The 27,652-nt window shown below is 42.6% G+C and overlaps 2 protein-coding genes across 2 annotated transcripts in view; one reads left to right on the forward strand and one right to left on the reverse strand.

The window, feature by feature from the left end:
• Nucleotides 1–16,648, forward strand: part of ELOVL2 (ELOVL fatty acid elongase 2) — a 59,415-nt gene extending 42,767 nt beyond the window's left edge. Inside the window, exons 5-8 of the mRNA XM_084850337.1 lie at nucleotides 1,301–1,472; nucleotides 3,923–4,047; nucleotides 5,571–5,705; nucleotides 11,908–16,648. Of these exons, the coding sequence (XP_084706463.1) occupies nucleotides 1,301–1,472; nucleotides 3,923–4,047; nucleotides 5,571–5,705; nucleotides 11,908–12,036 (561 nt within the window). The 3' untranslated portion in view covers nucleotides 12,037–16,648. The remainder of the gene's footprint in view (nucleotides 1–1,300; nucleotides 1,473–3,922; nucleotides 4,048–5,570; nucleotides 5,706–11,907) is intronic.
• A 2,572-nt stretch (nucleotides 16,649–19,220) lies between these two features.
• SYCP2L (synaptonemal complex protein 2 like) overlaps nucleotides 19,221–27,652 on the reverse strand; it is a 63,547-nt gene continuing 55,115 nt past the window's right edge. The window contains exons 28-31 of the mRNA XM_084851491.1: nucleotides 25,442–25,536; nucleotides 23,991–24,090; nucleotides 20,585–20,648; nucleotides 19,221–19,604 (exon numbers count right to left, since the gene is read on the reverse strand). Of these exons, the coding sequence (XP_084707617.1) occupies nucleotides 20,619–20,648; nucleotides 23,991–24,090; nucleotides 25,442–25,536 (225 nt within the window). The 3' untranslated portion in view covers nucleotides 19,221–19,604; nucleotides 20,585–20,618. The remainder of the gene's footprint in view (nucleotides 19,605–20,584; nucleotides 20,649–23,990; nucleotides 24,091–25,441; nucleotides 25,537–27,652) is intronic.

The following is a 27,652-nucleotide window of genomic DNA, read 5'->3' on the forward strand; positions in this document are numbered from 1 at the left end:
CCACAGGGTCTGTGGGCTCTGCAATGTCAGGATCTTTGTCCAATGAGTTACCTCCCAGGCTTGACACTAGGAAGCTTTGAGCATAATAAAGCTCTGCTTTAAAAAACAAAAAACACCCCTCTCTAATGTCCACCTGCATTGTAACATAGCAGTATTTTGAGGCTTTCCCCACACAGTAATTTCTTTGATTTATGTTGCTTAACTAAAAAACTGGGACTTCGAAATTAGTGTTAATTGTAGCAGTAGCCTCAACAATGATCAGTGATTTTTTTTTTTTTAAACACCAAATATTAAATCCCTCTGTTGAGCAGAGGGCTTGGATTTTTTTTTTTTTAAAACCTCTATTGGTGCTATTAAGTAGTCGATAAACTCTCTATTACCATCTGCACTTTTTTTGACTTGGTAGTTTCCTCCTTGCCATACTTTCCAGCATTTGCATTGCAGCATTGCAGGCTTATCTGGACTGCAGTGAACTTAAAGGCATGTTGGTTCCAAAGGCATACTACTCTGCTCCTTCCCTTCTCTTAATAGGAAGGCTTTGGTTCCCTTCCCTGTTGTTTACCACCCCCTTGCAAATGATATTCAGGGGTAGATTGCCTCTGAACATGGAAGTTCCATTTTAACTCTCATGATAAATACTCATTAACAGACTTCTCCTCCATCAAGTGGTATAAACACAATACATGTCTTACATGTATTTGACTTGGCTCGTGGCCTGTGGCTTCCACATTGCTTTTGTCATCTCTAGAGCCATCTGCTTTCATGCAGTTTTAATACCTGCTTTCTTCATGGGGCACACATGACTATGTTGATTTTGGGTGAGCCCTATCCACTCATGCACAGGAGTGCCCTGTTGTAGCTATGAAAAGTTAAACCTTTAAAATATGATGCAGCACTCTTATAAACTGATTTAGTCAATCAGAACAGGTGGACAGTGTAAGCAATGCATAAACTATTCCAAACAGGCAGCCTTTGTACTAAGCATTTACTTTGTAAGTAGAGTGCATTGTATTTACTCCCACCACAGGTCAGAATCTTTCCATAATCTGTTGCGCCCAGGGCCTTATGTAAATGCACACCACAGTGTCTTTATTCTGCTCAATTCATTATCCATTATTAGAGTTTGATATTCTGTTGCAAAGCCCAGCATGGTTGGCCTAGTTCTAGCAGCGTGCTCGTGATGCTGAAGCATAACTAAGATGTCTTGCTGAGGAAATGCAGAGTGCAATCGGATTATTTAAGGATAGCAGAACATGTCACTTCAAGGAGAGATATTCATTTCTGTGTCTTGTTCTTGCAGGTGGCCAAGGTGTTGTGGTGGTATTACTTTTCCAAAGTCATTGAATTTGCTGACACTCTTTTCTTTGTGCTGCGGAAGAAAAACAGCCAAATTACTTTCCTTCACGTTTATCATCATGCCACTATGTTTAACATCTGGTGGTGCGTCATGAACTGGATACCTTGTGGACAAAGTGAGTATTTGGAGGTGTGGAGGTAAGAGAATAATAAAAAAGTATACCTAGGATACTTCCATACATGAAGATCTGACTGCAGATCACTACCACTTTGGGAAAAGCTGAGATGGATCTTGCATACATTTTAGTGAAACATAGGCAAAAGGGTGAGTCAGCAGTCAGCTTTTCCCAACCTGGTGCCCTCTAGATGTATTGGACTGCACGTCCCAGAATTCCCAGCCAGCATGGCATTTGCCATGCTGGCTGGGAATTCTGGGACGTGCAGTCCAATACATCTAGAGGGCACCAGGTTGAGGAACGCTGAGTTAGGTGCTTCACTTCGAATCTGAACTAAACACCTAGCAGCAGCTACTCAGTTGCCATTTTGCTTTCTGTTGACACATTTCATATGTTGCAAGATCATCCTCAGCTACTCCTCCATTCAAAAGAACTTGTTAGGGCACTTCAGCACATTCCTGTAGGTAGTTGGTTCAAATCTCACTTGCAGCCTAATCTTCCTTGGTTAGCCTTGCACGGAAGTCCCTGCCTACCCTCTTTTTAGTTTTCTGGTGCAAAGACACAAACTGAAGAGGTAGCGATTTATAGTCCATTGCTGTAGTAAAGCTTGCAGGGGGCTCATAGATTTATTTGCTTTCCCAATGAGATAATGTGCCGGGCTGCCTGATCTGTTGCTTGATCTGAAGAGACACCAGAGTGGCACAGGGTCTATGTTCTCCTTGGCCGTTGGGTTTGCCAGGCCCAAACTTCCAAAACGGGATGTCCAATTGAAATTGGTTATCCATCTCCAAATATGAGAGCTAGTTTTCTGCCTTGGTCCAATGTTCTACTCCAATCTTTTTGACAATAGATATAATAAAATTCCAGATGTTGCCCCTGCAAAAATGAAGAGGTGGAGTCTGTTCTGCATGTCTTCTTCAAGTATAGTTTCTATCAAGGGGCTAGAGAAACGTTGATTTATCCTATTACACAATCTTTCCCTGGATTCTTAAGAGTTCCTGTTGATTATTTAACTTGAGTGTTCTAACACCTCATTTACAGAGCAAGTTGCTAAATGCTTTAATGTAGCCATCTAAATCAGACCCTCTATAATAGTTTCATGATGTTCTTCTTAATTTTATACACTGTATCTTTTTATACATGTTTTATATCTGTGCATTCTTTTATTTTGTACGTAAGTGGTTGGTAGACCATTGATAATAACTACTATTACTACTGCCACCTGTTGCAGTTTTCAAAAGAAAAAGATGATGTCTATTGAGCATGCCCAGTAGCCTATAATTGCTCTTGCCCATTCTCTGCCCCCTGGGAAAATGAAGTGGAACTGAACTGCTGGACTACATTGAACCCCACTTCCACATGAGGCATGGCCATCCTTAGGCCACTCTCAGGGCTGGCCCTAGACCAAAGGGCACCCCAGGCAGCCAGCATCTTCCACACTCCCCTTCCACTTGGTTCGACTCTTGAATACCTTGAGTTGGATCCAGATTCACTCTGCACTGGTGGAAGTGGAGTTCCTCACCCTTCCTTCCCACGGCAGCCCTTCCAGTCCCCTGAAAATACTAAACAGAGAATCAAAAGACCCTCCTGAATGGGGAGACCCCCAAAATCTGGCAGAGAGACTTTCTGCAAGTGGAGCCCTTCCTCCCGCAGAAGGCAGATGTTGTATCCAACCCCTTGTGTTTTACTTGCATTTGTAGCTTATTTCATGACTTTGATTCACCATTTTCAGGCATGGTTTATCCCTGTCATATAAAATAATTTTGCATGCAGGGATCTGATCCAAATCTCTGCCCCGCCGTCCCGTCCCTCTCTCTTTGTTGAATGGACACAGAGTTTGTAAATTTTCCTGGTTTGGATCCAGAACTTAGATATACTTAGAACAGACCCCTTCTAATCAATTGGTTAGCATGGGTTTATTTGAAGTACGACTAAGTTCTGGATCCAATCCTCCCTTTTAAACGAATGAATGTTAAATGCAACACTGGCCGCTCAGATCAAATGTTGCCAGCTTTACAAATGAAGACAAATTATTTGTACTGTTTGTTTCAGCTGTTGAATAGATAGCCTGTGGCAGGCTTTCCCCTGACAAGCCTGGCGCCCCCAGGCCCAGTGCCCCAGACACTTGCCTGCCCCTAAATCCAGCCTTGGACACCCTAGCAGCAATTGTGAGTCAAACAGGCTTCAGTATTTTCTCTTTTGGAAATGTTTTCCCTTTGGCCTAGGTAGACAGAAATCTCTACAGGTTACAAAGAGGGAAGCAACACAAACCCACAGAATCATCTTTCTGTAATAGTTTGTGAAATGTTAATAAAGGCTCTGTGCTTTGACTCTTCGAGAAACCCTACAAAATGCTACAGTGCCTTGAACTGTCAGTGAACTATAATGTTGATTCTCAAAAACAAGATATTTGCATTAAATGTACGACATGTTTAATTCAATCACTACAGGTTTCTTTGGACCCACCTTGAATAGTTTTATCCATGTCCTCATGTACTCCTACTATGGGCTGTCCGTCATTCCATCCATGCGCAAGTATCTTTGGTGGAAGAAATACCTGACTCAGGCACAACTGGTACAATTACATCCTTGTTCATTCCTAATAAACACAGTTTAAAGAATAGAAATGTTAAATAATGAGCCAAGACCTTTTAAATGAAGACATAACTGAGGAAAAAATGTCAGTTCTTATAGCATATTATTTAATCTCCTTTATCAAGTGTACATGGACATTTCATTGTTTAAGATGCTTTTACATGTGCATTTCCAAAGATGTAAATTGTTAGTATTAGGGTGCAATCGTTTGCATGTTTAGACAGAAGACGTCCTACAACTCCCAGCATTCCCCAGCCACTACGGCTGCCTGGGGCATACTGTGAATTGTAGGACGTTTTTCTGTCTAAACATGCAGAGGATTGCTCCCTCAGGCTGCCTTTACATTAAAGAAAACCCCCGCAGTCCTCCCATTGTGGAGCCTTTCCACTTTTACAGCGGTGACCATGTGATTGCTGAGAGGAGGAGCTTTTAATTTTCAAGGTTCCATAGAACTCAATGAAACAGCACCATCTAGTGGCTGTTTTAATAGCGCAACATCCCAACTTTCATTAGAATAGATTTCATTATTCCTGGATCTTTTTGAGATGGAATAACCAGGAAATACCTCTGGATGTGCCCTGGAGGTTGATGATATCATAAGGACCCGCAGACTTCCATGAGTGAGCAATCTCAATAGCAGGATAAAAGCTCTGTGTGAAGAAGCCCTTAGTCACATTTGCTTTCCACTCATCCTATAGAGTTGGCCTACAATTCCCAGCATTCCTAACCATTGCCCATACTGAGTAGAGCTGCTAGGAGTTGAAGTCCAAGACATTTGGAAGGTGCCAGGTTGGGGAAGACTGCTCTAAAGCAACCTCCCCTGGGGAAGGTAACATTTAGACTATCCCTAAATTGTTCATGACCATCTTTTTGTTAGGCTGTTGCTACAGGAGTGTCAACAGTGATGACTAGTCAACATTGGGCAGTATCCACCACTGCCTCTGCCCTAGCAGGAACCACCCCTAGCATAATAAGAAGCTAGGGGATCCTGAAGCAAACAGAAATGAGCCCGAACACTCATTTCCGGAACAGGGCAGGTCAGTGGAGCTTGCTGAAGGGAGCGCCACTGATCTGTCCCATTCTGGAAACAAGTGTTACCACTCATTCCTGGGGATACTTTAGGAAGAACTAGCTTCCAGTTATGCTAGCCATGAATCCTGCTGGCACAACAGAAACAGCGGGAACGCAGCAGCGGTATCTGATACTGCCCACTGAAGTTATGGTATCATGCAACCTTCTAAATAGCATTCATGTGAAGCAAGCCTCAAACTGGTATACATAGGGAGTCATTTTTATATCTATCAACATATCTATTCCAATATCTCTGGGTAAGGGATTGTCATTTTAACATTCATTAAGAACCTGGCTAAAAAAATATGTATCAATGTATCACAGCATAATTTGCAGATAACATAAAATTATCAAATGTGAAATGGGTGAATTTTAACCCTGGGCAAGGCCTAATCCTGCAAATGATAAGCTTGATGTTTCTTTCTTCAACAGATCCAGTTTTTGCTCACCATTACACACACGCTCAGTGCAGTTGTGAAACCATGTGGATTTCCATTTGGTTGCCTCATCTTCCAGTCCTCATACATGGCCACACTGGTCATTTTATTTGTTAACTTTTATGTTAAGGTAAGTTGAGCAGGAAGAAGATTTTAAAAAACAAAGAACCCACCACCATATTGTACCGTTACATGTAATGTCAGTAGTAAAGAGGGATCTAGCTTGAAATATGATTTTCCCAGCTTTAATGGAGTCAGCAGTAGTTCCCCCCACGCCACCCCACTGTTAAAAAGAATACCAAGTATCTTACTAATGAACATTTACAAGAATCAAATTCAGCAATTATGCAACATTTACTGTGGTGTGATAATGTTTCCTAGTGAGTGTCCAGTTCTGCAATGGTAAGAGTCTTTATTGCAGCTCTCTTGCCTTCTATTCCTATGAAATGTGGAGAAAAACCACATATGACAGCAAAATCAAACTTCACAGGCAAGAATAATGTACAGAAAGTTAGAAGCACTAGTGTCCACTAAATAAGAATAAAACAGAATCCAGCAAACACCATACAATACAGTAGATATAATTGAGCTTTAGCAAGCTGGTAGGAAATACAGGCCAAAAAATGGTACTTCAGTGGCTGCAATCCAGTTTTGGTTGCGAACAACTGGTACGCCCAGATAGGAATGTGCATTGTCACCCACATCAAAAGCAGTAGTGGAGTGGAGCCAGGGGTTGCAGGGACTCGGCAATGGCACTTTTTTTATTAGCAGGAAAGCTGACATCATCTGCAACTCCCCTCCAGAGTTCCCTATTCTGCCCGAGCTTAGCTGCAGACCTCACAGTGGCTGGCAGAAATGAATTTTCCCAACAACAAAATATTGTTTCTTGTAATGCAAAGTATTTTGGTGGTGGCGTTATCTTGAGTGGGCAAGTAAAACACATTAGATTTACAAGAAACCTGCTCCTGGTGGAGACGAACTGCTAGAACTGGCTTGTTGATATGGAACAACGCCGCTGCCTGCATTTTGGCACTCTTCTTGGGGGCTTGTCTGTGGGGACTGGCATAATAAGTGCCTGCACTTCCAAATTTACTGCTATGCCAGTGATCAAGAGAAGCATCCAGCCATTTCACCTGGACCTTGTTGAGCATCGCAGTGCAGATGCATCAGCAGTATGTGTGAAAACTGCTTCTCTGGGCAGGCTTTTCTTGGTGGATCAGGGCCAATATATGGAATCCAGGATAAGCTTTATTAGTCCTTCTGCTCTCCATGCGCCCAAGGGGTCAGATTGTGTCAACTTTCATTTCAGCAGAGGACTATAACCCAAAGCTTGGAGAGCCTTTTTATATCTGTTTTCTGCATAATAAATATGCTTTGTTAGGAACTTGTTTCACACGCTCTACATATCTTTTTTCCCCCAAGGTTGTGCTTCTTCTGTTACAGTGACAGTACACTCTTCTGGTACTCAAAGCTTCACTGTTTTGTTATCTGGGAAAATGCTGTCTTCGCACCCAGTGCTATTGTAAGAGCTACGCTGTTCACTTCTCTGCTCCGCAAATCTAGCACTGGAATGCTTAATCTACACTAGAAGTAGCAAAGAACAGAAGGCAAACTGCCTCCCCCCTCACAGTCATTTTATGAATCTTATAAAAAGTTATTCTAGGTACAGATCTACCTGTATCTTTTTAAAGGTGGCATGATGGCTAATCCCTTGTATCCTGTACATGGGGATGGGATGTTATGCTATTACAGATTGCAAGAATAGCATCCAAAGGATATAATGCAATTGTTGGGATGTACTGTATTTAATCAGATGAAAGGACTTTCCTGCAAAATCTTCTAAAGCAACAATTAAATGGGAAAATATGCTGCTGTATATGTGTATGGGATAATTGGGGAAGGGGGACTAAGAGCTCTAAATTAATTGCATAGCTCAGCTTAGCAGTTTTTCTGTAATCAGAAGATGTAGCCAGAATGGTTCTTCCTCTTGCTTGGTACTTAAACAGCACAAGTATGGATAAAAGGCAGTTGCTAACCACTGGGAATATTATTCTAGAAGTCCTGTCAACCAAATGGCAGTTAAGAATAGCTGAAATGTCATCTTGTGAATTCATCTTACAAGGGAAGAAACAACTAACACATTGCACTCGAAATATGTTTATGTCAATATTGGTTTTAAATAGGTCATGTTATACTGGTGTAATTCAAGGCTTTACTTCTACCACTATATATTTTCTCCTACCAAAACATCTCCTTTAAGTGATTGAATTTTAGCGGGAAGGGATCTTGGGGCATTGTCCGGTTAGTCCTATGTAGAGTTGTTGTTGTTCAGTCATTCAGTTGTTTCTGACTCTTCGTGACCCCATGGACCATTGAACGCCAAGCTTTCCTGTCCTCCGCTCTCTCCCGGAGTGTGCTCAAGTCCATATTCATTGCATCGGTGATGCTATCTAGCCATCTCATCCTCTGCCGTCCCCTTCTCCTTTTGCCTTCAATCCTTCCCAGCATCAGGGTCTTTTCCAGTGACTTTTCTCTTCGCATTTGGTGGCCAAAATATTTGAACTTCAGCTTCAGTATCTGTCCTTCCAATGAGCACTCAGGGTTGATTTCCTTTAGGATGGACTGATTTGACCTCCTTGCAGTCCAGGGGACTCTTAAGAGTCTTCTCCAGCACCATAGTTCGAAAGCATCAATTCTTCGGTGCGCAGCCTTCCTTATAGTCCAGCTCTCACAGCTATACGTTGCTACTGGGAAAACCATAGCTTTGATTATGCGGACCTTTGTCGGCAAGGTGATGTCTCTGCTTCTTACTATGCTGTCTAGGTGTGCCATAGCTTTCCTCCCAAGGAGCAAGCGTCTTTTTATTTCATGGCTACAGTAATCGTCTGCAGTGATCTTGGAGCCCAAGAAAATAAAATCTGTCACTGCTTTCATTTCTTCCCCTCCTATATGCCAGGAAGTGATGGGGCCAGATGCCATGATCTTTGTTTTTTTAATGTTGAGTTTCAAACCAGCTTTTGCACTCTCCACTTTCACCCTCAACAAGAGGCTCTTTAGATCCTCTTCGCTTTCTGCCATTAGGGTGGTATTGTCTGCGTATCTGAGGTTGTTGATAATTCTCCCAGCAATCTTAATTCCGACCTGTGAGTCATCCAACCCGGCGTTTCTCATGATGTACTCTGCATATAAGTTAAATAAGCAGGGCGACGATATGCAGCCTTGTCGTACTCCTTTCCCAATTTTGAACCACTCAGTTGTTCCATGTCTGGTTCTTACTGCTGCTTCTTGACCCTTGTCCAGGTTTCTCAGGAGACAGGTATGGTGGTCTGGTACCCCCATCTCTTTCAGAATTTGCCAGAGTTTGTTGTGATCCACACAATCAAAGGCTTTAGCGTAGTCAATGAAGCAGAAATAGACGTTTTTCTGGAATTCTCTTGCTTTCTCCATGATCCAGCGAATGTTGGTGATTTGATCTCTAGTTCCTCTGCCTCTTCGGAACCCAGCTTGTACTTCCGGTAGTTCTCGGTTCACATACTGCTGAAGCCTAGCTTTCTGTGTAGAGTAAACCCACTGAAATGAATGAGTCTGGTTACTCAAGACTTGTCTCATTCATTCCAACAGGTCTACTCTACATAGGACTAACACTGAATGCTACCCTTGTAGGGCTTCTAGTCCAACCCTCTGCTCAATGAAGGACCTATAATGCAGGATGCAACTACAAAATCCATGACAGATAGTTGTCCAGCCCCTGCTTAAATGCTTCCAGTGACGGAGAACCCACCATCACTTGAGGTGCTGCCTAAAACACACTGAGACTACTGGCCCACAATTCCCAGGGGTGGCAGAAATGATCCCAGGGTTATACTCTCAATTGGTGTAGGATATGGCCATAGCCAGAAACAGCATGCAACTATCTTTCAGCCTCCCTCATATTGTAGAGGATACCCAAAGTTCTCTGGGATTTAATGGGGGATTATGTCGTGATTCATCATCCATACAGGGAGAGAGGCTGACATGCTGCTTTGGGCACATAAGAATCAGACCAAGGATCCATCACACAGTGGCAATTGGCTGCCCCTGGGAAACCCACAAGCAGGACATGGGTGCAATAGCACCCTTTTGCCCATGTTCCCCAGCATCTTGTGTACATAAGCATACTGCCTCTGATACTGGAAATACACGTAGCTATCGGGACTAGTAATCATTAATAACCTTATCCTCCATGAATTTGTCTGATCCCCTTCTAAAGCCATCTAAATTGGTGCCGATCACTACATCTTGTGGTAGTGTATTTCATAATTTCAACTATGCGCTATATGAATACTTCATCTGTCCTGAATCTCCCACCAATCAGCTTAGTGGGATGACATACAGCATCGCATATGTGCCATGTGCACCGCAGAGACCTGTGCATCACCAGAGGGTTGTCAGGTTCACATGGGCCCTTCACTTCATCCCATCCTTCAACAACTGATGGCCAGGTATGGTTGTATAGGACTCCAGAAGACCAGGTGGGACAATACTTAATTTGGACTGGGCTGTCTCCAGTATGAGGATACCATTGCAGGAGTATGGATGTAGTGGCCACTTGAGCCCAATTCCTCTCCCTTGGTCATTATCTGGGACTCTCCTTCAGAGAGGAGGACTCTCCTTCAGAGAGAGGAGGACTCTCCTTCAGAGAGAGGAGGACTCTCCTTCATTATCTGGGACTCTCCTTCAGTGTACCTGCAGACTCCCTAGACTGGAGTTTGCATTCAAACATTTACAGAGGCTTACTGCAAACTTCTGTGGTAAAGGGGTAAAGGTTCCTGCTCTGGCTGATAGAAGTTATGTCTTGCAGTTGAAGCCTTCTGTTTTTCTTCTTAAAAAATCAGCATTAAAATGTAACACTAGGAAAACCAAGTTACATGGTAGCAGTGTTGTTATCAACCACACCTCTGCCCTTGCTGGAACCTTATGTTCAGGCATCCGTTCTTAAAGTTACCGTTCTTCTAATGACAAGTTAGTCGTTATAATGTATGCATTTTTTTCTAGATGTAACTTAACAATAAAAATTATTTTAGGTATGTCAACTTCAATAAACATAAAATTTATAGTGTTTGCATTCCTTAACACAAAATATTGACCATTAACTGATAAGCGACCCTTTAAATACACTTTTGACCTTGGATGACTGATTTACCACCCAACCAACTTGAGATAAAACCCCTGACCTTCCCCGTTAAAATTACTCCTCAAATAACCCTTTTACCTGAGTGATAAGACTGAACATACATCCTTTGTTTATAGAAATTACCCAAACCACTGCATGCATTAGATTTAAATAAGTTACCCAGAATTTATTATGAACTTCCTTTGTGTCTTCCCTTAATATAGTCACTACTTTTTACATATTCAGAGAACAATCCTATGCATATTTAGACAGAAGTCCTATAACTCCTCGCATTCCGCAGCCAGCCATGCTTTTCTGTCCAAACATGCATAGGATTGTGCTCTCAGTCTCCCAAATTCTTAATAGTGGGTTGGATCCAGACTCAGTCATGCTTAGATTAGACCCATTGAAATCAATGGGATTTAAGTTAGTCACAACTAACTTGTCCCATTGATTTCAATGGGTCTACTCCAAGCATGACAAACTCTGGATTCAACTCTGTGTCTTAAGCATTTTCAGTTGCTTTTCACTTGGCATTTTATAACAAGACATCTGACATGACTTTGAGAGAGAAAAGCCAGCTAAATCAACTATTAAAACCATGTCACATCCACTGCCCTACTCCAAGAAAAGGCAAAAGGGATGAGTGAGTAGAGAAATAGCGGCGGGGGGGGCGGGCGGGGGGGTGCTTCTCCACTTCAAATTATTCCTGAAGCAGCTTTTGTCCTGTGGAGTTCCAAACCTGGGTTTAAGAGAATGCCCAAGCACTCAATGGACTTGAGCACGCTCTGGGAGAGAGCACAGGACAGGAAGGCCTGGCATGCTATGGTCCATGGGGTCACGAAGAGTCGGACACGACTGAACGACAACAACAACAACAAAGCACTCAGCCTTCTACAATAGTTCTGAGTATTTTTATTTTGTGAACACACACACACACACACACACACACTTTTAACACCAAATTCTAAAAAAAACCTTGGGAATAAGAACTGCTGAAGAATGCATAGACTTCAAGAATGCATAGACTACAATGCCACCTATAAGAAAATTATTAATGTGTGACAGCATCCTGTCTGTTTAACACTGAAGGCCAACTTTGGACCTAACTAAAGCATTCAAAGCTCCTTAAGAGAAAGACAGTCCTAATCTTGTTTTCTGCTGTATTTTCTCCCTCCAGACGTATCGTAAAAGACCGCCAAGAACTGACATGAAAGACATCCCTCTGATGACAGAATTCAAGAACGGGTTCCATAAAGACTACCTAATGGAGGCTAATGGTGCTCTGAACAATAAAAAAGCACAATAAGCAGTATATTTTAATATTACGTTGTAGTGTACAAAATCCTCCCCACATCATTTTTTTTTCTGAACAAGAAAAAAAGAAAAAGACTGAGCTGTCCAGGCGATTGTACACAGCTTTTTTAGTACAAGCGTAGACTCAGTTTGATTACATCTATCAGTTATTCTACTCCCTGTATAAATCATTTGACTACTTTTTAACAATACAAAGTGGTTTGGATATTTTGATAAACATCATAAAACTGGTGAGGGCAGCGTTTTTTCTCCACCCAGCCAAAACAAAGCCACATTCTGCCATTTTTCACATGGGCCTGACAATTAATTGTTCCTTGGGACAATGAAGGTGTGAATGTTCTTTGAATGGAATCCTAACTTTTGAAAACTAGCAGGACTATAGGCTGCTTCACAGATCAGTTATGCCGACATGCAGAGCTTTTCTACATGAGGCTATTACTCCACCATATCCACTTTCAGTTTTGTTGCAAATTTGAAATCTGAGCACTACATGAAGAGTGTATCCTTTCCTTTTCTTCTTCATAACCTCTATGTGGCACTGTGGTATAGCGGAATAGTACATTTATACAAGTAGAAAGTGTTTTCTTTCACTTTCTTTAAATAATGCCATATTTTCCCTGCTCTAAAAAAACTCACCAAAAGTGCTGTTTAAAAAGTGAAGTGAAACTGGAGGGTCATGACGTGGCCTAAAGAATCCGTAAACAAGCATGAGTAGAGAATGATGAGCGCACAATAAATGCCTCATGTTGAAAAGCTCACAGTGCCATCTTATGTTGGAAAAATTGTGTTTATCATTATGTTTGCATGGTGATGCAAACTTTTTTGTTGTCGTCCTCTCTGGTTCTATAGATCAGAACCAGTTTCTGAGGCGGGGGGGGGGGCATATTCAAGTATCAGGAATTGGAGTTCAGTAAACATATGAAGGGCAGCATGCTAGCTCTACTCCTCCATCACTTTTCCCATCACCCTCTACATGCAGAGAACAACTTTCTGAAGGGGAGAGCCTCTCCATACAATTTGGAACCCTGGAAAAATCAGGGACCAAGGCTCAGCTATTCAGAAAGTTACCCTCCACATGTAGACAGCAACGAAGGGTAGGCTGGGGCTAGCATGCCCTCCGGTGTGCATTTACTGAACCCTGATTCCTAACACCTGAATAGAGCTATAGAGTCCTAAAAGCTGTGTTGCTGCCTTTGTGGGGCTCAAAGACTACTCTCATCCCCAGTTCTAGCAAAAGGTAAGGGGTAAGGCCTTGGGTACAATAGGATTTACCACAAGTTCATGCCAACTAAGGCATCTAAGTTGCAATGAAACCATCTGAATATTGGTGTATGTGCTGTCTTTTAAAGTATGCTAGTTAAGAGGTAACCAGCAGCTGCAGATAATCTCTGGGTAAATATGTCAAGCTATAACTGCGTGCAACCTAAACATTGTAATGGTCATGTGGCCAAGCCCATCAGAACTTTGTTACTGCCTTTTGATTACTTAAGTCACTTCCTTGGATCAGATTTATGGTTTACGTTGCATCCAGACCCATGCATGTTAACTCAGAAGTAAATCCCACTGATTTCAGTGGGACTTGTTTCTTAGTAAGGGCGCACCAGATTGCAGCCTCAAAAGTTTTGGGATTAAAAGGACATATCAAATTAGCTGCACTCTTAAGAACAGCCCTTATTCCACAGCATAACTGCTAGTGCAGGTTTGCCCTTTTAATCATTTGTTCTTTGGTGCTATGGCAACATGCAATCCATATATGCTTTCCCATAAAACTGAGCTGAAATACGTTTGAAATAACATTTTTACTTCAGTAGGCACTTCTCTCTGTTCTCGTCTAGCAACCACAGTACCATTTTTAGGCATGATCTGTTGCTACCAGTGGGTTGCACCTATTCAAAACTCCTCACATGCAATGGCCTACTGCTACAGTAGTAACAACTCAGATACTGAGACACTTTTGTAATACTATCATAGCATGCAGCCCACCTTTCAAATACTGCACAGAAAATGAAGACACAAGATAAACTAAGAGGTGCACCCCTTTGTGACGGGGAAAGGCCACCTACTCTCAGTACCTCTGAGCGACTCAGTATGGCACTGCCCAATCAAACCCAACTACAGGTAAATGTAATTATGCAGTGTGACACCTTATCAAATGTCACGTAAGTGGAAAGCAGGTAGGTGCACAAGAGTGCTCGCAGGGACAAGCACATGGAGACAGGACAAGCCATGTGCAAAATCCTCAAGGAAATGGCAAACTGGGTGGCAAAATAACAGTATTCAGCTATCTCAGATACTACTTTGTATTACACTTTTATTTTGCAAAGTGTTTTACATTCTGTGGGTTGGATCCAGGTTTAATCATACTTAGAGCAGACCCACTGAAGTCTGAAAGCTTTAAGTTGGTTAGGACTAACCTACGCCCCATTGCTTTTAATGTGTTTACTCTAAATATGACTGGATCCAGCCCTATGTGTTTGACCTCACAAGCAACTTAGAAGGTTAGGGGCACAATCTTATGGCCACTAGACAGTGGATAGATGGCCATCAGAGTTTTTCTTTTTCAGGAACCGACCTCTGAGCCCACGCTCCGAGGTCAGTTCCCAGGAAAATGCCTCCCCGCCCCCTTGTAAGAGGCGCGGTTCGACCTGGGCTCTGCACTCATACGAGCAACGTGGAGCAGGGGAAAAGGGGGCATTCCCAGGGAAGGGACAGCAGAAGCATCGTTATGACGCTTCCTATGTCCCCCCGCCCCATTCCAACAATCGAAATTGGAGGATGGCCAGAGCGCAGAGGAGAAGATCCCCTCCACGCTCCACCCATCCTGCATCAGATAGATGGTCGCCTTTGAGTACAACTTCGAATCCCGCCTATCCCCATAGGGTTGCTCCCGCCATCACTATCATCTCTATTTCACAGATGGGGAGGAGTGGCTAAGACACAGTAGCTGAGCTAAGGCCAGTACAGAGGTGGTACCTGAACCCAGTTTTCCCAATCAACTTTCCAATTCTGAACCTATAACAGACTATTGGAGAGCATTCCTTTCCCATCTGGGTTAAGCTCAGTAGACTCCTTCACATGTAGATGTTGTGTAACTAGTGGCTCCAGCTGTAATCAGCACAGACTAAAAGGCACTAGACAAGGAGAAGGCAGCAACACAAAGAATAAGAAGAAACAGTTGCTGCTGGAGTATTAAGTACCAACTTCAGGACACACATGAAAGCTAGAAGCACCATGGCCATGATCCTAAGCAAATTTACTTGTAAATGAATCCCACTGAAATCAGTGGGATTTACTTCTGGAAAAACAAAGACCATATATTTGGCAAATATATTTTTTAAAATGAAGGCAGTACGTTGTCATTAATGGGCAATACATGAAAAAGATGTTTACTTGGCTGTTATTTGCCCAACAAGGAAGCACTGATTCTCACAATCATCACCTGGTAGGAATTCAAATGGAGGCAGGAAGCAATGACAATATAAATAGCTAAAACTAAATGCAAGTAATCTTGTGAGTTTTGCAAGAAAGATCCTTGTGGTAACTATGAATTCAAAGGGAATTAGTTCTAATATAAAAAAAAATCACCAGCTTTTCCCCATTATGGTTACAGGCAGCAGCTCACTTTTTCTGAAGGGCTCTGCATCATGGGCAGACATCAGACAGAGATCCTTTTTATGACAATCTGAAAGTATGTAGCCTGTGGGATCAGCGGTGATTGTTAACACCTCTTTTATTAAGAACTCCTGTCCAGAAATCGTGATTTCACTTGACTTCCCAAGACTTGGTGACTGCAGAAGTTGACACTTAAGAGAAAATGGTTGTTTGAGTTTTATCCTGAGGCACTCTTCAATCCATCTAAGAGTCTGAAAACCTTTGAATGTAGGAGTTGCTGAAGGAGGGAGGGGGACGCAGCCTGGAGTATATTCATGGGTCAGTTGAGGGGCTCTCTTAGAAATCTCAGAATTGCACAGGTTAGTTCAGGTCTGAGAGTTTAGTGCCAGCATACTTTTAGGGGCCCTCTCTTTTCTTAAATGCTTAAGGGTTTTGTTTTTTAAAAAGGAACACTGCCTTACTCAATCTTTCAAAGGGCTGAAAAAATACAATGTTAAGACTCAAAACCACTTGATAAATGCTAGTCAGGTATGCGTTGAATACTCAAAAATAATCAAAATGCTATTTTGAGCCACTACAAAGATGACAACTTTTAAAATTATTTCCTTGTAAACATTTACCGTTGAAAATAAATGCATTTTACATTCAACACATTTTAAGCTCTTCTGTTTCTGCCATGTGGCCCCGATCCAGCTTGGAAGATGCTGACCAACAAGATTTTCACTTTTCCTTAGTGGGAGAGGGTTTCAATCTTTTTCCCAACTCCATGAAAGCATATGCCACAGCATGGCTCATTTTATGCCAAACAGGTGTTTGGGTAACTGCACTCTTTCAGGTAAAAAGGGCAAGGCAACTCTTGCCTCTTTGATAATCCGGAGTTTCCTTTTGAAATGGTGGTTATATTACTTTTTATTATTAGGATTCTCTATTCTCTATTTCTAGACGCTCCACCAGCATCATTAAAACATTGCAGTTGTCTGTTTTCTGTCCTGTAAACAGTGTACCACTACACTTCCTTTGGTTTTCATCAGCAATTGTCTTGGTGTCATTGCAAGGACAGGAAGCTGATACTGAGTCCATCTAGCTTAATACTGTCTGCACCAGGTGTGTTGAACCTTTCAGCTTGAGGGCCGAATTCCATTTCAGAGCAGCTCTTGGGGGGCCACATTCCAGTGGTGGATGTGGCCAAGGGCAAAAGGGGAAGGGCCAGAGTAACAGCATATTTTAGAGGCATTTCAACTTTTTAGAATGGGGGGAAGCCTGCGCAAAAGCCAGGAAGCCATCAAACGGTGTTCAGATGAAAGGGATGGGGCCAGGGGAAGAGAGCGTAGCCATCTGGGGAACCCTGGAGGGCCAGATGGAATCCGAGGAGGGCTGGATTCAGTCCCTGGGCCTGAGGTTCCCTACCCCTGGCCTACACTCAGTGGCATTGGCTGTCCAGAGTTTCAGACAGGTGTCTTTCCTTGCTCTGCCTTGAGATGCCAGGGGGTCATCTGTGACCTTCTGCACGGAAATCATGTGCCCCTACCACTGCACTATGATTTTTCCCCTTTAATAAGAGCCATAATAAGGCAACTGAACTACTTCCTTTACAGGGTACAAATCAGCCATTGCCCTTTAGTAACTACGGGTCAGCCTTAGGTTCATGCAGTTGCTCCTCTGGACAGTTCAACAACCAGCCTACAAGAGAAGGGAAGCCCTCTTCTCTTTCTTCTCAAGATGGACAGTCCCTAAAACAGACCTGCTAGAAAGAGGTATCACATTTTATTCCAGAATATTTGATATGAGAAATGGTGCATATGAGATGGGGGCAAAACATCAAGAGGGTCCGTCCCCCCCAGAGTTAGAAGCAGCTGGTAGTCCATTTAGGAGGGGATAGAAAGGACACCCATCCACATCCCTACCCCAGATGTGGATGGGTACGTTTTCTGCCCCTCCTCTCCTTCCACACACCATCCCTTATGCCAAATACCATGGAATTAAAACGAGAAACCACTTTACATTCAGGCTCATCTTTTCAAGTAACTGACATCCTGAGAGTGCTGGGATAGGGCAAACACTGGGCATCAGTCAAAAGCAAGTCTGTTTGGTAGACCATTACTAAAGCTATTGCAGTGATCCATTAAACCTTACATGTACAGCGCAGAAAAGGCCAACTAAAATGATCAAGGGGCTGGAGGATCTCCCCTGTGAGGGAAGGTTACAACAGCTGGGATTGTTTAGCTTGGAAAAAAAGGAGGGTAAGGGGAGACATGATAGAGGTGTACAAAATCATGCACGGTGTGGAGAAAGTGGACAGGGAGACATTTTTCTCCCTCTCTCAAAGTACTAGAACCCGGGGTCATCCTATGAAGCTGATTGGTGGGAGATTCAGGACAGACAAAAGGAAGTACTTCTTCACACAGCAGAGGTAAACTATGGAATTCGCTACCACAAGATGTAGCAATGGCCACCAACTTGGATGGCTCAAAGGCAGTGAGCCTATGTATACCATGCTGGGGAACATGGGCAGGAGGGTGCTGCTGCACTCATGCCCTGCTTGTGGGGTTCCCCTGGGCAGCTGGTTGGCCACCGTGTGAACAGCATGCTGGACTAGATAGATTCTTGGTCTAATCCAGCATGGCTCTTCTTATGTTCTTTAAAAAAAAAAAATCCAGATCAAGAAATTGACTATAGGTACCCATTTGAAAAGCCTGGCTGTAACTGAACTGTAAGGAATTCCAGAGTTGAAACCACAGTAAATATACTTTTGCCACAATAACTTTGTTAGAGCTTGAAATGGGGAAGGGGTCTCAGGGTCATCCGCTCAACACTTTTGCTCAAGGCGGGGGCTATCAATCCATCATGGCTGACCTTATGCAGTACAAGCGACAATGAATGAAACTCAGTCCCAGCATGCCCAGAGTGAGGCACAGAGCCATCAATGGTGTCATTACAGCTAATCACAAAGAGGATTTGGTTTGACAATTTAAGCCTGGCAGTTGATTACACCATGAACTCTTCCAACAGGAAGCTGGACCCAAGGCCAGAAAGGATTCTTATAACAGCCAACATATACCAGTCACAACATCCTGGTTTTCAAGGCTCATGATGCTCTCTCTCCATACATTCCAGGTATGTTCCCACGCTCTTGTAAAATGAGATGCAAACTTACAACTTCAAGTCCTAAAATGCCGGCTGGCTTGATGCTTCGAGAATGATACAGTACAAAAAGGGACAGACAAATTCCTTTCTTGGGCGCTGGGGAGAGGCAAAACTGAGTTGGAATTTGGACAATGCAAAGTGCTAAGTGGATGGACCCAAAGGATAAAAACCACCTCAAATACAGTTTTCAATCTGGTAATCTCCTAGACCAGCCTTCACCAGCCTGGTACCCTCCAGGTGTTCTGGGCTACAACTCCCAGAATTCCTGACTATTGACCATGCTGGCTGGGGCTAATGGGAGTTGAAGTCCAAAACATATGGAGGGCACCATGTAGGGAAAGGCTGCATTAGATAAGGTGAAGTGACAGTTTACACCTAGTAAGAAATGGTAAAACACCACCCAAACAATTACTTCTTGTTAGAAGGAGTCAATCTTTAATTGGATTTAGAAAATTGCTAACATAATGGGCCATTAGGCTTATAAAATATCCAATATAATTGACTGCTGTAAGGATGGGGAAAAAAAACATGATTTGAAATGGGATTTCAGCAGTTGTCTGCATTTCAGCAGTCTCCAGGACTAGAATCTCCTCAATACTACCGCCTTGTGGGCAAGAAAAAAAAAGCATAACTCATTTAATTAAAGTGATGAATTGAAGGCATTTATCCAACATATTTTAAAAGTGATTCAGACACCATCAACATTTTATGAGGGCTCTTCAGGTTTGCTTAAATTAATGTTAATCAGAAGCAACAACAAAAACCTTGCTTTTCTTCTCCTTGTTAGTCTGCTGCCTTTCCAAGCTGTGGGGAAGAAGAAAAAAAAGCCTGAGAGATTAATTTTTAATTTTGCAGCAGTCTGAAAATTAAACTAAATTTAACTGAACTAATTAAAATGCAATTAATTTTAATGCCAACCTGATATTATTTAAAAAGACCACCATATTGACATGTCATCAACTTAGGGCGCAATCCTATGCATGTTTAGATAGAAAACGTCCTACAACTCCCAGCATTCCCCAGCCAGCCATGGGTTGCACCCTTAATGACATGCTAGTATCAGGGTTCAGCAGTTTCTTTGCATGACGAGTGTAACATCAGCGTTTAAAAAGGAGCTTCACCCTACACCAAATTAAGAGTAGAGCTTCGTAACAACTGAACACTTTACAGGACGGTCCTGCAGTTCTGGACCGTGAGTGGCTAGCCTTTTTTAAGTGTTGTGCTCTGCATTATGATTAGTAGTGGATACTATCATCCCTAAGAATGGAAGGGGGGCGAGTAGACAAGAGAAAAACCTAGGCACAAGTAGTGGGACATACTGGGCAGCGGTGCTGTGAGGACAGGGCTTTGGGGAAGAGAGCCATGGCCCGACTCAGCAGAATGGGCAAGAGGGCCCTCAAATGCAGCAAGCCTGGCCTACCACCTTTTGAAGTATGTGAAGTCTTTCACATTATCATCTGAAGGGTCCCCACCCCCTGCCCTTGGTCAGATCACTCAGTCCAGAGTCTAAAGTTACATAACTGCATTACCAGCATTGTGTGATCTGGTGTTGGATTTTGCAATATATCAAGCCATTCGCTGAGTTCCCTATATATATAGTTTCATACATTTATAGATGACAAGGGAGACCTTTTGTCATAGTTAAAGCTATTGTATGGCATATTTGATCAAGAATTGTCATCCTGCTTGGCTAATGAAAGCCTCTGTTTACCCTAATGTTTCCCAAGATTCCAAACTGAAACTCAATGCCTGCAAATCTCCTTAGCTACAACACAGACCTTTACCTTTGGGACTGTACCATCCTCGTTTCTCGTTGTTTCATCCAGGACTGAATCCATGAATTGTATCCTGTAACAGAAGGCAAACTAGAGACAGGTGTATTTTGTTCATCCCAAGTTCTCACCTGAGCTCCTCCAGCAGCACGTCACAAGCCAAAGTCACAGCCACAGCAGGGAGGAAAGGGAAGAGACAGGAAGGAGAGGCGCATCTATAGGTCACAATGCTGTCGGATGACGCTAGTTGCCAGCATAAGGTTTAGAAGGTTCTCATGCTTGTGCACTGGCCCCAAACGGATGCAGAACTGATGTCTGGGATGTATAACCCTGGTAGGCAGTTGGCATATCCCTTAAATGGTAGATCACAACAGCATGAAGTGCCAACATGGGGAAGCATTTTTGGGTGACTTACAGTCATGTGAAAAAGTGCACCCTCTTTGAGTTCTATGGTTTTACATATCAGGACATAATAAAAATCATCTGGTCCTTAGCAGGTCTTAAAATTAGGTAAATACAACCTCAGATGAACAACAACACATAACATATTACACCGTGTCATTATTTTACAGAAATAAAGCCAAAATGGAGAAGCCATGTGTGAAAAACTAAGTACACCTTATAATTCAATAGCTTGTAAAACCACCTTTAGCAGCAATAACTTGAAGTAATTGTTTTCTGTATGACTTTATCAGTCTCTCACATTGTTGTGGAGGAATTTTGGCCCACTCTTCTTTACAACATTGCTTCAGTTCATTGAGGTTTGCAGGCATTTGTTTATGCACAGCTCTCTTAAGGTCCCACCACAGCATCTCAATCGGGTTGAGGTCTGGACTTTGACTGGGCCACTGCAACACCTTGATTCTTTTCTTTTTCAGCCATTCTGTTGTAGATTTGCTGGTGTGCTTGGGATCATTGTCCTGTTGCATGACCCAATTTTGGCCAAGCTTTAGCTGTCGGACAGATGGCCTCACGTTTGACTCTAGAATACTTTGGTATACAGAGGAGGTCTTGGTCGACTCAATGACTGCAAGGTGCCCAGGTCCTGTGGCTGCAAAACAAGCCCAAATCATCACCCCTCCACCACCGTGCTTGACAGTTGGTATGAGATGTTTGTTTTGATAGGCTGTGTTTGGTTTTGGCCGAACGTGGCGCTGTGCATTATGGCCAAACATCTCCACTTTGGTCTCATCTGTCCAAAGGACATTGTTCCAGAAGTCTTGTGATTTGTTCAGATGCAACTTTGCAAACCTAAGCCATGCTGCCATGTTCTTTATTTAGAACATATTTAGAGAGAAGAGGCTTTCTCCTGGCGACCCTTCCAAACAAACCATACTTGTTCAGTCTTTTTCTAATTGTACTGTCATGAACTTTAACATTTAACATGCTAATTGAGGCCTGTAGAGTCTGAGATGTACCTCTTGGATGTTTTGCAATTCCTCTGAGCATTGCACGGTCTGCCCTTGGGGTGAATTTGCTGTGATGTCCAGTCTTCGGAAGATTGGCAGCTGTCTTGAATGTTTTCCACTTGTGAATAATCTTCCTCACTGTAGAATGATGGACTTTAAATTGTTTGGAAATGGCCTTATAACCCTTCCCAGATTGCTGGGCAGCAACAATTGCTTCTCTAAGATCATTACTGATGTCTTTACTCTTTGGCATTGTGTTAACATACACCCAAATGCTTGAGACCAGCAAACTCCTGAGACTTCAGCTTTTATAAAGGTGGTCTCACTTGCTGATGATCAATTAATCAAGGGCATTTGATTAGCAGCACCTGGCTGCTACTTGGCCTCTTCCTACCTATGGAAGCAGTAAGGGTGTACTTAGTTTTTCACACATGGCTTCTCCATTTTGGCTTTATTTCTGTGAAATAAATAATGACACGGTGTAATATGTCATGTGTTGTTGTTCAACAAAATTAGGTTGTATTTACCTAATTTTAAGACCTGCTAAGGACCAGATCATTTTTATTATGTCCTGATATGTAAAACCATAGAACTCAAAGAGAGTGTACTTTCTTTTTCACGTGACTGTATATGTGGGGTCCATGCCATTTTAGATTGGCCCTAAACCTTCCCCTCTGGTTATCCCTTCCTCTTTCTTCTCCAATAGATCATTAAGAAAAGCAAGGATGGAATGATCCTCATCTCTGGCAATATGCTGGCCACACAGCTGGAGGGGAAGAGCTTGACCCTTTCCCAGGGGGTCCCAACAAAAAATCCCTTCTTCCTCCCTGAAGCTGTTGCTTGCCCTGGGAGGAAAGCTCACTGCTGGGACAATTGCTTCAAGCTTCAGGGGGTGGGACAGGGAACAGGAGCTCAGCAGTGGGAGAGTTAAACTTACCCTTCACTCACAATAGTCCCAAATCCAGATCAGGACCCACTATGGCTGCTATTTTTAAAAAAAAACACCACAACCCCACATGTTAAATGCATGTTTGCCTTTGTAGTTTGGCCTTTAGTTTCAAAGAAAATTGAACAAAAATCACCACACAAAATGGCCATGCAGGCAGGAAGTTGTGTTGCATAATGGGTATGTGGATTATTCATTCTGCACTGGGTAGTGGTTTAATTTATGATACACACACACACACATATATATATATAGTGGTTTAAGCTGCTTTGTAAACTCTAGTGGGTCAAAAGGCAAGGCATACATATTTCAAATTAATCAAAATACAGAGTTGCCGGAAACTTTGGAGGTCATCTAGTCTGACCCCTTGCTCAGTGCAGGATGTGCAATACGGGATGCAACTACAGCATCCCTGACAGATGGATACCCAGCGTCTGCTTAAACACCTCCAGCAAAGGAGAGTTCACTACCTCCTGAGACAAGACTACTATCCAGTTGATAGATACAGGAAAGCACATATTTTATAGAGAAGATGCTCTGCTAGCCTGGGGAGGGTGGGAGTGGAGATCAACTCACCAACCCTTAGAATCTAATGCAGTTGGAGTATTTCTGCAAAAATTACATTTCTCTGAAACAGAAGAATTTCCTTGTTCAATAAACTCACCTGGAAAGGTGTGAGTACAGACATACACGCCCGCACCCCACCCCTGCTTGTCCATTTGAAAAGAAAAGGGCACAGTGACAATAACATCCAGTTGATGGTGCTTTCTACTGTGTCATTTGAAGAAACCCTCAGTGGTGGTAAGATAAACATGCTAACAAGTACAAAGAAACTAGTCACCTTTCAAACCCGAGCATGCAAGAAAAATGTTCAGTGGTGCTCACTGGACAGAGAACAAAGAGATAAATACCTCTGCATTTGACAAATGCAAAAAGCATTCAGTTTATGCTTCAGCTTGTTGGATTGTTTAGTCCAAAATTCCTGAAACAAATGTTTGTAATATGAGTAGGATGCTGAAGCATTAAAATCAATCAACAGACAAAGTGAAAAAAGTATACACACCACTGTATCCTTCTCAAGGCTTGAGAGAAACTGAGATCTCTTCTCAAGATTGGCAAGTTCCTGGACAACAATCTTATGGAAGTTTTCCAGTTCATTTAGCCTGTTGCAGACAAACATGAGCCACTTTATTTCTTCAGCAAAGAAGTATTTAACATTGCTGTCTCCTGGAGCAAATAGGAATTCCACCACCTGATCCACCAGCTCCTGTCCATTTTGATATGTGCCACTTCTATACTGCTTGGATTTATAATCAATGGACTAAAAAACCCAACCCAACACATCATCTACCAGCTGCTTTCAAACGGTGATTCTGACAACTTGGGCTGCCTTCAAAGCTTCTCATTGAGCAAACCCTGCTAAGATCAGCAATTGTGGAGAGATGTCCCTGCACCATAGCTTTCCCACAGCCAGCCATTTTCCTTTGCAAGATGCAGCCTCAGAGAAATATCGGATGTGCTCTAGGTTGCATATTCCTGCAAAGCAATGGTGAGATCAATGTGCCGCATGAACTGAGTGTGTGGTCTAGCACAGCCCTTCAAATGCAGGACACACGCTGGAGAACAATTTTCTTTGATTGAAATATGGAAGGCAAGCAACTTATACAAAATGCTGATGTTTGCCCCAATCACTATCTTAAAGGAAATGCTCTGTAATCACAGTTCATCCTAAGTGAACAATGTTCTTCTTAGGAATCATCACCTATTATTTTAAAACAAATTTTTACTGAATTTCAATAATATTAACAAAGCAAAATAAAACCAAACCAAACCAAAATGGAAACTAAAATATAACAAATTCCAGCAGGATTACATCTTCTTTCCATACAGTTATATCTTAACAGGTGTACAGAGGTCACAGGTAATTCTTATCAATACTACGAGATATTTTATCAGGCAGACTCAGGATTATTCTTCATCTGTTTTCTTCCTTATAAAAGCCATAGTGTTTTATAGTGCGAGGGAATCAAATATTGATGTTCTGTTCTGTTCGTATATGGGATAAAGTCAAACCACATCACATGGAATGAATCGTGTTTGCTTTGACCCCTGGCCATCTTCAACTTGTGCGATATTTTTTCCATTATGGCAATTTGCCAGTGGCATACCAATAATCTAATCCCTGGAAGGTGAATCCCTTCCAAAACCTAGCTATTGTGGATCTGGCAGCTACAAGTAAAAGGGTAATTAGCTCCTTACTGTTTAAATCACTGGCCTCCCCTACAAACAAATTTAATACTGCTCAACTTGTCATATGTGGGATATTTTGGTTTGTAATATGGCCAATCTCTGCTGCCACTGCCCACCAGAATGGTTGGACTTCTGCATGGAATCATCACCTGTTATGAAAATGCAAGTAGAGAAACACCAAGACCTTCACTTATGCTCAGCAACAACTGCTGCAGAAGAGAAGAGACGGCCACCCTTAAGTTACATTGGATGGGCACCACCTACCGGCTCTGATGGATACGATTCAATAATGCAGATATATTCTGTCCAGGTGCTTTCAACATATTGTGTGTGTAAATCTCCATCCTCTTGTACCTAGACTAAGTCACAGTACAGGTAAAATCAGAACAACTTTTTTGGAGCAGGTGGAAATTATCCAATAGCTGACAGATTCATAAAACTGTCTTATCAGGCCAGAGTGTACAAAATAAGCATTTGGTGGCAATTAAACAAACAAAATTTGTTTGTTTAATTGCCAAAATTAAATTTAAATTTAATTAAATTAAAATTTAATTCCCAAAATTTGGGAAATCCGTCCCAAAGAAAAAGAAATGCAAGAAAGCCAAGTGGCTGTCTGATGAGGCTTTACAAGTAGCTCACGAAAGAAGGGAAGCGAAAAGCAAAGGAGAAAGGGGAAGATATACCCAACTGAACGCAGAGTTCCAGAGAATAGCAAGGAGAGACAAGAAGGCCTTCTTAAATGAACAATGCAAAGAAATCGAGGAAAACAACAGAATGGGAAAGACTAGAGATCTCTTCAAGAAAATTGGAGATCTCAAGGGAACGTTTTGTGCAAAGACGGGCATGATAAAGGACAAAGAAGGCAAGGACCTAACAGAAGCAGATGAGATTAAGAAGAGGTGGCAAGAATACACAGAAGAACTATACAGGAAAGATCTTAATGTCCCTGATAGCCATGATAGTGCGGCCACTGAACTTGAGCCAGATATCCTAGAGAGTGAAGTCAAGTGGGCCTTAGGAAGCATTAGTAACAACAAAGCTAGCGGAGATGACAGTATTCCAGCCGAGCTATTTAAAATCCTAAAAGATGATGCTGTTAAAGTGCTGCATTCAATATGCCAACAAATCTGGAACACTCAACAGTGGCCACAAGACTGGAAAAGGTCAGTTTACATTCCAATTCCAAAGAAGGGCAACGCCAAAGAGTGTTCAAACTACCGCACAATTGCGCTCATTTCACATGCCAGCAAGGTGATGCTCAAAATCCTACAAGCTAGGCTTCAGCAGTATGTGAACCGAGAACTACCGGAAGTACAAGCTGGGTTTCGAAGAGGCAGAGGAACTAGAGATCAAATCGCCAACATTCGCTGCATCATGGAGAAAGCAAGAGAATTCCAGAAAAACGTCTATTTCTGCTTCATTGACTACGCTAAAGCCTTTGATTGTGTGGATCACAACAAACTGTGGCAAATTCTTAAAGTGATGGGAGTACCAGACCACCTTACCTGTCTCCTGAGAAACCTGTACGAGGGTCAAGAAGCAACAGTAAGAACCAGACATGGAACAACCGATTGGTTCAAAATTGGGAAAGGAGTACGACAATGCTGCATATTGTCACCCTGCTTATTTAACTTATATGCAGAGTACATCATGAGAAATGCCGGGTTGGATGAATCAGAGGTCGGAATTAAGATTGCCGGGAGAATTATCAACAACCTCCGATATGCAGACGATACCACCCTAATGGCAGAAAGCGAAGAGGATCTCAAGAGCCTCTTGTTGAGGGTGAAAGAGGAGAGTGCAAAAGCTGGTTTGAAACTCAACATTAAAAAAACTAAGATCATGTCATCTGGCCCTATCACTTCCTGGCATATAGAAGGGGAAGAAATGAAAGCAGTGACAGATTTTACTTTCTTGGGCTCCAAGATCACCGCAGACGGTGACTGTAGCCATGAAATTAAAAGACGCTTGCTCCTTGGGAGGAAAGCTATGGCCAACCTAGACAGCATAGTAAGAAGCAGAGACATCACCTTGCCAACAAAGGTCCGTCTAATCAAAGCTATGGTTTTCCCAGTAGTAATGTATGGCTGTGAGAGCTGGACTATAAGGAAGGCTGAGCGCCGAAGAATTGATGCTTTCGAACTGTGGTGCTGGAGAAGACTCTTACGAGTCCCCTGGACTGCAAGGAGGTCAAATCAGTCCATCCTAAAGGAAATCAACCCTGAGTGCTCATTGGAAGGACAGATAATGAAGCTGAAGCTCCAATATTTTGGCCACCTAATGAGAAGAGAAAACTCCATGGAAAAGACCCTGATGCTGGGAAAGACTGAAGGCAAAAGGAGAAGGGGATGGCAGAGGATGAGATGGCTAGATAGCATCACGGATGCAATGAATATGAACTTGAGCACGCTCCGGGAGAGAGCGCAGGACAGGAAGGCCTGGCGTGCTATGGTCCATGGGGTCACGAAGAGTCGG

Source organism: Heloderma suspectum, chromosome 4, assembly GCF_057233095.1.
Source record: "Heloderma suspectum isolate Gila_16-S chromosome 4, 16-S_ref, whole genome shotgun sequence".
Classification (NCBI taxonomy): Eukaryota; Metazoa; Chordata; class Lepidosauria; order Squamata; family Helodermatidae; genus Heloderma; species Heloderma suspectum.